The sequence below is a fragment of the Plecotus auritus genome (assembly GCF_963455305.1).
Source record: "Plecotus auritus genome assembly, chromosome: 10".
NCBI lineage: Eukaryota > Metazoa > Chordata > Mammalia > Chiroptera > Vespertilionidae > Plecotus > Plecotus auritus.
In genome coordinates, this window is record NC_137785.1 from 28,234,273 (window position 1) to 28,244,976 (window position 10,704).

Here is a 10,704-nt window from a genome sequence, read left to right on the forward strand (position 1 = left end):
TTGAGGATGACCCTCAAAGCACCAGATGGAGGAGGCCAGTCAGGTGCAGGTATGCAATGAGCAGGCACTGCCATGAGTAATTGGGGTTCAGTCTTGCAAGGAAATACTGGGTGTGCAGGGTATACTCCCACACCTCCAAGGGTACATACCTAGGAATCTGGCCCCCTTAGTTGAATGCTGCTTCCAGGGGCATTAGCCCTTTTTTGTCCACAGGCTGTGCCAAGGGATGGGCTGTCACTACAGTTAAAGGTAAAACCCTTGAGCCAGCTAAGTCTTTGTATCAGAAGGATTCCTGCATGACAGTTCACTTCTTTAACCTTTCCCAGGGGGAAAGCTGAGCATGTTTTCAGCAAAACTTTCCTATCAGAACTTTTTTTGGCTCGATATTTTGCATACTTTTCAAAGAAGTATGGAGTATTCAAGTGTGATAAATTGGATTCTAGCCCGGCTCAGTGCTTGCCCTATGAAACAGGAAGTCACAGTTCAATTCCAGGTCAGGGCACATGCTGGGGTTGTGGGCTTGATCCTCAGTTGGGGGCATGCAGGAGGCAGCCAATGAATGATTCCCATCATTGATGTTCTGTCTCTCTCCCTCTCCCTTCGTCTCTGAAATCAATAAAAAATATTTAAAAATAAATAAAAATTGGATATGTTTAACTTGGTTATGTGCAGTAGAGTGAGGTCCTCAAATGATAACTTCACCTTATTAAACCACTATATTCTGAACAGTTTGCAACTTCAGACCTATAACCCCCATCCAGTGACCCTAACAGCTTCATAACCAGGTGCAGCTGGAGCTCAGGTGGAGGTGAGGGTTAGGGCAGATGAAGCTGCATGAGTCTCTGGGTCTGTCCAGAAGAGAAACTGGGAATGGAGATAGGAATATTTGAGATTACAAAGCAAGGGTATCTTGGTCCATGGTGAGCTCATTGAAAGGGGCCTGATAAATTTTAAGCACGGCTGCTATTGCCCTTATTCATTTTGAACACACATCTATTAAATGGCAGTCTGGGTTTGAACTTCCCATGTAGGTTCAGTGTATTTGTCTGAATAGATTGTTTGTGCCTCATCTGTTACACATGTTCTGTCTTCCTGATCATAACGTAATTCCTCAGTGAACCCCAAACCTGATTTTTCTAACACCCGAGGATATCCCAACAGAGAAGAAAACTTTATCAGCAACCTGTTTACTCAGTGCAGGGCACAGGCCTCCAAATTTCTCGTTTTGTGTCATGATATTTTAAAAATATTAGGTTTTGCTATGAGGAAGACTGGTAATTGGGGTGAGGGTGGGAAAGAAAGAGGGTTACTGGGATGTTAAGGCCTATAGATAGCAGTAGAGTGTTGAGTTCCCATACTTTTCCTGGAGAACAGGAGACGCGCAGGGCACAGGTTACAGATGTATGCCTGGCTACCTAATGTTTTTGATGTCTGTCTCTGTGAAGGAGGCAGTCGGCCACGTGGATTCCTGGTGCCACCACCTGCTGCCCTATTTCAGAGAACCGCCGAACAAAGGAAGTTGTACGATTAAATGCATGCGAAGTAGTGGCTGCCCCGCTTACAAAAGCTGCCTTAGGTGTTGAGGAAACGTAGCGAGTCCCGTAAGGGTGGAAGCTGGAAAGGCCCGGCGATGCCAGGAGTTCGCAGAACCCACGTAGTCGTGACTCTCTCCCAGCATGGGATATGTGCCCGACTCTCCAGGGGCCGCGAGGGCGACTGGGAGTGTGTGACATCAGTTCCGTATTCCAGGCTCTGATTGGTTAGGACGTGCCATCGCTTCTGATTGGCCGGGCCCACTGCCATCCCGGGGTACTTTGCGGCGCCGCTTTCTTTCCGCCGGTCGTTCTCCTTCAGAGAAGGTGGGTACGTGTAAAGCTACGGCTGGTTGGGGCCATCGGTTGCCATCGGGCTCCATCCGCTGTCATCGGCGTAGGGCCACGCCACAGACGGCGGCGACGGGCTGTAGCCCGCCTCTGGGCTCGCCGTCCGCCCGGAGCTCGGGCCCTGACTCGCTTTTCTCCGTAGGCCGCAGCCATGGCGCCCAGCCGAAATGGCATGATCCTAAAGCCCCACTTCCACAAGGACTGGCAGCGGCGCGTTGCCACGTGGTTTAACCAGCCGGCGCGGAAGATCCGCAGGTGAGTGGAGTTCTCAGCCAAGTGACGACGGTGTCCGATATCGCTGTAACCTTAGGGTGCAAGTGGACTTGAACTCTTTAACCATGTGATAACCGCGCCGCTCTTGCAGCTCCACGTTAGAGCCGACGTTGTAATGATGTGATTGAGGGCGAGCAGGTGGCGACTTTGGGCTTGGGGTCGCAGATGGGCGGCGTTGTCTGCGTTTCCACGTCCCCGCTGTGGTGCGGAATAGCAGACGCCTGAGTGGGAAGATCGGCCTTAGGGTGTGGTAACTGCTGCCTGGCTTCTGTCTGCTCAGACGCAAGGCCCGGCAAGCCAAAGCGCGCCGCATCGCCCCTCGCCCTGCGTCCGGACCCATCAGACCCATAGTGAGATGCCCCACCGTGAGGTACCACACCAAAGTGCGAGCCGGCAGGGGCTTCAGCTTGGAAGAGTTACGGGTGAGTATCCGAAAAAAACGCATTATAAGAGCCAAATAAGGTTTACCTCTTGGGCTCACAGTCAAATGATGACATTCTCCGGAATCGCTGTACTGCCTTGATGAAAGTACACTTGAACCCTTTTCCATCTGATGACTGAGCCCTTTCGTTAGGGTATGGAGATTAGAGACTCCTTGGGACTTCATTTGTGTCTGTTTCCGCGAGCAGGTGGCTGGCATCCACAAAAAGGTGGCCCGGACCATTGGGATCTCGGTGGATCCGAGGCGGCGGAACAAGTCCACCGAGTCCCTGCAGGCCAACGTGCAGCGGCTGAAGGAGTACCGCTCCAAGCTCATACTCTTCCCCAGGAAGCCTTCGGCCCCCAAGAAGGGAGACAGTTCTGTGAGTACAGCCCCCCAGGCTCCTGGTGGGGCGGTGAGGGTTATGGAGAGTCTCGGAGAGACTGCAGACTGGCAGGGTCGGGTGACTTGTTCAGGTGTAAGTGGTGTCTGTCCCTGGGTCCAGCTATGGTGAAAAGGAAAATATTTGCCTATAGCCCTTTTGTCCCCCAAAACTTGGTCTTCATGTTTGGGTGGTAAAGAATTGTTAATGAGAAGAAAGATCCTAAGAATTCCCGAATTAACCCATCAGAACTGCCAAGATTCACTCATGTCCCTCAAACACGAGCTTTTCTTTGTTTTGTGGTAATAGCAAAAGCTGTTTGTTGGGAAGCTTTTTTACATTGGAAATGGTTTGCTCTAAAATGCTTTATAAATAGCACAAATGTTTCTAAAGAAAGGTGTTTTGGTTTTTTCCCCATTTTTTTTGTTTGTTTTTTAGAGAGGAGGGAGGGAGGGAGGGGGAGAGAGACATCTATGTGAGGGAGACACATTGATTGGTTGCCTCCCACATGCTCCTGACCAACCTGCGTGGACCGATGCTTTTACCACTGACACACATCAACCCGGGCCATGGTTGATTCTTGTATGTGCCCTGACTGACGATTTAACCTGCAAACCTGGTGTGTCGGGGAGGACACTAACCAAACAAGCTATCTGGTCAGGATTCTAGAAAAAAGTTAACAGTGTCCACCCAAATGGGCTTCCAGGGAGGTGTGTTGGGGAGTCGCTTTATGCTCCAGTTGACAGTTTGCTCTGCCTGCATCTCGGGAACAGACATAGGTGCTCTTGCATGTGCCTGTATCTGTCATCTGTCAGATAGAACAGGAATTTGGTGACATGCCATTACTTGGCACAGTCACCCAGAGAGAGGTCTAGGGCTGGCTTGGAGCCCGTAGGGAAATGAGCTGAGCCCAGTTGATTCTCCCTTCTCATTCGTAAACAGGCTGAAGAACTCAAATTGGCCACACAGCTGACTGGACCAGTCATGCCCATACGGAATGTAAGTAAAGGTGTTGGGATGATGCTCAAGTGAATGTTTCTTGGGGTGGGGATTGGCTTACGGGAGTAAAAGGTGGCAAGAGCGTCCTGCATTCCCCCCCCTTTTATTTGTTGACAGTATTACAGATATCTCCCAATTTCTCATCCACCCCCTTGAGCATCCTGCATTCTTAACAGATGGACTCCTTGAAAAGGGAGGGCCTTGTCTTCTCTTTGAGGAAACTTTGGAGACCCATGTCTCCTTTTCATCCTTCCATATTGAGTTCATTTTCCCTCCTTGCTGTTTGGAAAGCTCATGGCATATTTGGTGATTTTTGTAAACTGCCCATCAAGTGACTGGCCCCTTAAGGTTCCTCTGGGAGAGAGGAGGTGGGCCCATGCCTTCCTTCGCTCAGATCTTTTATGTCCAAGCACAGCACACTACCCTTCCTTCATTTCTAAGGAGGTTGCTTCTGCCTCTGCTCTGAGTTTGGGTCCTTTTCTAGATCCAGAGGATATCTTCCTTGGTGGCCTCCCTCCAAGATCTCTCCGGGTTCTAACATTTGGGTTCTGAGCCTTGTCACAGGCCTTACTGTAGGCGAGACTTTGACCTCCTGTACTCCTTCTAGGTCTACAAGAAGGAGAAAGCCAGGGTCATCACAGAGGAGGAGAAGAACTTCAAGGCTTTTGCCAGTCTTCGAATGGCCCGTGCCAATGCCAGGCTCTTTGGCATCCGGGCAAAAAGAGCCAAAGAAGCTGCAGAACAGGATGTTGAAAAGAAAAAATAAAGTGCTGTTGGCAACTTGTGATAAATCTGTGGTCTCCCTGTATCAGTCTGTATAAGGGATGGGTGTGGGGCCTGTTTTTCCTTAGGGATCCTGGGGGCTGAGCAGGGGATGAGGGTGTTCTTGTAAGGCAGCCCAGATGCTGGGTTGCATCCTACTTCCTGTATTTTAGGATTACTATTTGATCAGTTGATTGAATAATTTTATCTGGCAAGATTACAAATCCTAATTTTCAAGTTGAGTTTCCTTCTTTTGCTGGTTAGACCAGAGTAGTTTCCAGTTATTTTAGCATCTCTGGGCTTCTCTGCACCTCTGCTGTGCTGACTTGTAGGTAGGCTTGCATGCTTTGGTGCAGAAGCTAATCCTCTGGCTGTCCCTGCTTGGCTGAGAAGTGGCAGGAAGTTCCACTGCTCACCCCAGAGGGAGGCTGGAGCCCAGCCAAGTGTTCCCTTTGTGGGCAACATGGTACCAAGAGAGTTTGGTTTCTCTACAAGTGAGATGCTCAGTTAAGGCCCCATTCTTATCCCTGGACTGTTTACTTTTAACATCTAAAATGTTAAAAGAGCCTTAACTGGTTTGGCTCAGTGGATAGAGCGTTGGCCTGCGGACTGAATGGTCCCAGGGTCGATTCCGGTCAAAGGCATGTACCTTGGTTGCGGGCACATCCCCAGTAGGGGGTGTGCAGGAGGCAGCTGATCGATGTTTCTAACTATCCCTCTCCCTTCCTCTGTAAAAAAAATAAAATATATATTTTTTTATTTTATTTTATTTTTTTTTTGGACAACAAAGTTTTTTATTAGTTATTTTTCACAACTTTGTCTTCATTCTTCCTTGCAGGTTTGTCATATAATTCTATTTACTTCTGATTTAGCATGTTGAGTTGACTCATAGTCAGAATGTAAATATGGCCTTCAAAAGAGCACATTTTCTATGTAGGTCACATTGTGAAAAGGCCTTTTGAAAAAGTGATGTTGCCAAAACCGGTTTGGCTCAGTGGATAGAGCGTCAGCCTGCGGACTGAAGGGTCCCGGGTTCGATTCCGGTCAAGGGCATGTAACTTGGTTGCGGGCACATCCCCAGTGGGAGGTGTGCAGGAGGCAGCTGATCGATGTTTCTCTCTCATCGATGTTTCTGACTATCCCTCTTCCTTCCTCTCTGTAAAAAAAACCAATAAAATAAAAAAAAAAAAAGTGATGTTATTAAAAACATGGCAATGATGATAAGCCTCATTGCTTTTGTGATAGATAAACTTGGACATGTTTGCCAGTATGGATTGACCTGACTAGGAGAGGAGATAGGCCCTATATTAGAGATTTATTGACATCTATATCATAGTCCAAGCTTTCAAAATTCACCCTTGTCACTGCTAGAAAACTCATTGCAATCAAAATAATTTCTAGTAAACTATTGAAAGCAGTTTACTTCTCAAAATTTTCTGCTAAAAATAGCATTTGAATCACCAGTCTTCCAGTTCTTCCCAAAGAATCTTGTACTCCTTAACCTCATTTCACCACCTGCTTCCCCTTTCACAGTTCTGTTACTCCCCATGGTTCATTTTTCTCTCCATTAAAAAAAAAATCATACATACTAAAGGACATACCTCGGCCTAGATACTCAACAATGAATCTCTAAAAATCGATGGTTAAAAATAAAATATATTTTAAATAAAATGTTAAAAGATGCTGATTTCAATGGAAGTTGTGTGGGACATAAAGGTCAGCTGAGGTGGAGGTATGGAAATTTGAGCCTAAGGTGTGTCCAACAATCCATATGTGGAGGAACTGCCTCTGAAGGGCCTGGTGGCACCTGTTCTGTGTTACTTTGGGGCCTGGTGAGGAGTTGGAATAACTTCTAGATGGCTCCGTTCTGTCAGGGCCCTGGCTGTGGTCTTCACAGGTTTGGAGCACAGGGTTATGCAAGGCATAGGCCCCCACTCCACTGCACTGGCACCTTCAAGTTCTGTCTTGGTGGCTAAAGGGAAAAAGCATCTGCCTCTCCTCAGACAGTGGCATCTACCTATAACATGTGCATGCCTGTCCACCTTCCACCCTTGTGCCACCAGCAATACACAGAAAAGAGTCTTAGCTCTCAGAACAGTCCTAGTGTGTGCAGTGCCAGTGAGACAAGTAAATGCTTAGCAAAGGCCCCGCCCCAGTGCAAGAATCTCGTCCACCCGGCCTCTAGTATACATATAATGGAATACTTTTCAGCCTTAAATAGGAAGAACATTCCAACAGATGCTACACCATGAACTGATCTTGAGGACAGCATGATAAGTGTAATAAGCCAATCACAAAAGGACAAATATTTTATGATTCCATTTATGTGAGGTAGCCAAAATCATAAGGGATAGAGAACGGAATGGTGGTTATTAAGGGTTGGGGGAGAGGAGGTTGGGGAGTTAATGGGTATAGTATAGAGTTTCAGTTTTATTAGATGAAAAGCATTTACATGAATGTATTTAACACTACTGAATTATACATTAAAAATAGTTTAAAAGCTATATTTTATATATTTTTTGCCATAATTGAAAAAACAGCAGGTGTATAACCTGCATGAGTAATAGGTTACTCCACATACACCAATACCCCTACTTCAAAGGCAACCTCCCCCTCAACCCTCCACAATGGAGTTCACCCAGCCCCAGCTGCCCAACCCAACAGCCTCCGACAGGCCCTGGTGGGGAAGTGGATGTCCAGAAGTTTATATCACACCCCACAGTCCCCCCCCCTCCCCCCGCGCCAAAAAGCCTTTCTGTTTCCAAGTCTCACCCTCCAAGTTTGCTTTAACTAGGCTTCTTAATGGCTGGGTGACCAGCGAGTCTTTTCTATCTACGCCTTTGGTGCCCCTTTAAGTGTACAATTTAATGTCTTTTAACAAATTTAAGAGTTGTGCAACCCCCACCACAGTCCAGTCTTAGAACATTTCCATCACCCCACTTAGCCTTTCTAAGGCCCAGGATCTTCATCTATAAATGGAGATAACACGAGCTTAGTACATAATAGGCCACCAACAAATGTTGCCTGTTATTGTACTTGCTGTGTTTAGATTGCTATCTTATCTCACTCGCAGCCAAGCCCTAGCCATCATGTTGGAAAGATTGTATTTAGAGAAGTCAGCATCATCAATAAAGGACTTGAATGCAAGTGCTCGCTTAATAACTTGAGTATCTTCCAACCTAAACAATGTTGTAGATCTTCTTAAAGACAGTTCACTTCGCTGAAGGAAATTATCCAGCCAGTGTTGTGATGCTTTGAAGTCTTCGGGGGCTATGTCAAACTGTGGTGCCATTGCAAGGGCAAATTCTTGAATCTGAGCCCTATTCACAACCAAAGCCTTTGCTCTCCTGTCAACAACCCATTCACAGATCAGGTCTTCCAGCTCGGAAAATAATGGTTGCCGACCTGATCCACACTTGCGCTTTTTAGCATTTCCCTTGTCCACTTGTTCAATGAGGTTACCATACTCTGCTCGCCATTTTCGGACCAATCGGATACTCAACATCTTCTCTTTGCAGAAAGCAGTAAGATTTTGGCCCCAAGAGTCTTCCACGATTCCTTTCTTGTACTCCACAGAGTAGCTTTTTCTTTTTGCGCTCATTTCTACCGTAGGGGTAAAAAAAAAAGGAATTGGGGTATCAAGGTGGGGGGAGGGGGATCACTCAAAATGACACAGGGGGATCAGAGGGGGGAATCAAAATGGCACAGGAGAATCAGAGGGAGGATTACCATTTTAGTAACCCCTTTTGATCCTCCTGGATCATTTTGATTGTCCCCTCTGATCCTCCTGTGTCATTTTGATTGTCCCCTCTGATCCTCCTGTGTCATTTTGATTGCCCCCTCTGATCCTCCTGTGTCATTTTAAGTGATCCCCCTCCCCCCACCCCTGTGCCACTGAACACCTTCACCAGACATCCCCCCTACTCCTTTATCAGACATTTACCCCCTGGGGCCTGCCTGGGGACTGTCACTGGGCTTGCTGGGGCCTGGATCTGGGCTGGAGCAGGGTCTGCCACTGACTGAGAACCTTCAGTCATCATGAAGGCGGCCGCGAGCATCAGGTAGTGTCACCAGAAAAAGACCAGCACTCACCACCTTCGCCGCATCCCGTCTGCTCTAATCCTCCTGTTCTTCTACACGCATCTGCGAAAGTCTCCTCCTCTCTCCCGCCCCGCGCTCACCGCTCACTCCGACCTCCGCTCCGCCTCTACACAGCAGTGACATCAGGACTCCACGTAACGTCACTGGTTGCTAGACGCCAGTCGGGGCGGCCCTAGCGACCAGTTTACGGTAAATTAATTTTCATTCTGAGACAGAGCCTGGGGGCCTTATTTTCAGGGGATGCCTTATATTTCACTCAGAAGGAAACCTGTAAGTAGGTCTTATTTTCGGAGGATGTTTTATTTTCGGGAAAACACGGTAGTAGCCTTCTCTTGCGCCGCCCAACCTCCCCTCCCGGATGACGCTATGCACTTGCAGATCAGGTCGGCAACCATTATTTTCCGAGCTGGAAGACCTGATCTGTGAATGGGTTGTTGACAGGAGAGCAAAGGCTTTGGTTGTGAATAGGGCTCAGATTCAAGAATTTGCCCTTGCAATGGCACCACAGTTTGACATAGCCCCCGAAGACTTCAAAGCATCACAACACTGGCTGGATAATTTCCTTCAGCGAAGTGAACTGTCTTTAAGAAGATCTACAACATTGTTTAGGTTGGAAGATACTCAAGTTATTAAGCGAGCACTTGCATTCAAGTCCTTTATTGATGATGCTGACTTCTCTAAATACAATCTTTCCAACATGATGGCTATGGATGAAACTGCAGTGTTTATGGGCCAATCATCTCAAACAACAATTGAACAGCGGGGTGCCTCCTTAGCATACATTCCCTCCACTGCTTACGAAAGTGCACATGTTTCCTGTATTTTGGCAATTAGTCTGGATGGCACTAAAATCCCACCTTTAATCATTTCTAAGGGCAAGAAGGAAAAGATTGAACGTGTTTTGGGCGTTTTTATTCTTGAAACTGAAAAAGCCTGGGCCACACAAGCAGTTATAAGGAAGTGGGTCGATTTAATGCTGCCGAGGGAGGGAGCCAAAGAGGTCTGCTAGTCTGGGATGCAGCCAGCACTCACCGTGCTAAAGACATGAAGACATTTCTTCACGAAAGAAAAATAGACCAGATAATGATTCCCGCAGGAATGACGGCCTATCTCCAGACTCTTGATATGGCAATAAACAAGGCATTCAAAGACAATTTGCACATGGAAATTAATGACTACATTGAAAATAGAATGGAGAGAAATCAGCGTGGAAACTTTGTGAAACCTAAACTGCAAGAAGTTGTGACTTGGGTGAAGAATTCATGGCAGAAAATCACTGACAGTTGCATTGCAAATGCACTGCGAGCAGGCTACCTTGACAAGAAGTACTCATTTAAAGACAGTGCTATTGCTAAACATGAGAGATTTGGTCCACTGATTCTGAAAGAAATGGAGTCACAAGAAATTCACCAGGAAATTCAGGAATTGGATTGTTATGATGATGTTCCAGAAGATGATGACATGATTGTCATTGAATAAATGAGTAAATTCTTAATACTGTAGGATTCACAGTTTGTCTGGTTTGTGTTGACAACTACCGTACTACCGTACCGTATACAGGTAATAAATTTCCTTTATTTTCATTTAACAATAAATGTGTACCATATTCTTCTTCATGGAAAAATAAGGCATCCCCTGAAAATAAGACCTAGCATGTCTTTGGGGGCAAAAAATAAGACACTGTCTTATTTTCGGGGAAACAGGGTAGCTGGTTTCTGCTCTCACAGCTCCAGTCCAGTTCACCCTCCCTCTGCCGGAGCACAAGGTGGAGTTTGTCCTGGAGCTGCCCAAAAGCGTCACTGGCAAGATCAAACGGAGTGAACTTCGGGAAAAGGAGTTAGGTCAGATGCAACTGCAGTAAATTCAGCATCCCTTCTGAGTGT

General features: G+C 46.8%; 1 protein-coding gene across 1 annotated transcript; it reads left to right on the forward strand.

Moving 5' to 3' along the window:
- Window positions 1–1,445: 1,445 nt before the first annotated feature.
- Window positions 1,446–4,749, forward strand: RPL13 (ribosomal protein L13). Its single transcript, XM_080643413.1, has 6 exons — window positions 1,446–1,859; window positions 2,026–2,138; window positions 2,437–2,578; window positions 2,786–2,959; window positions 3,902–3,958; window positions 4,566–4,749. The coding sequence occupies exons 2-6, from the start codon at window positions 2,035–2,037 to the stop codon at window positions 4,722–4,724; spliced, it is 636 nt and encodes a 211-aa protein (XP_080499539.1). The 5' UTR covers window positions 1,446–1,859; window positions 2,026–2,034; the 3' UTR covers window positions 4,725–4,749.
- The last annotated feature ends 5,955 nt before the right edge of the window (window positions 4,750–10,704 follow it).

Coding starts and splice junctions, on each gene's coding strand:
- RPL13 (XM_080643413.1), top strand. CDS start 2,035: ATGGCGCCCAGCCGAAATGGCATGATCCTAAAGCCCCACTTCCACAAG. Junction 2,139..2,436: donor CCGGCGCGGAAGATCCGCAG/GTGAGTGGAGTT, acceptor CTGTCTGCTCAG/ACGCAAGGCCCGGCAAGCCA. Junction 2,579..2,785: donor TCAGCTTGGAAGAGTTACGG/GTGAGTATCCGA, acceptor TTCCGCGAGCAG/GTGGCTGGCATCCACAAAAA.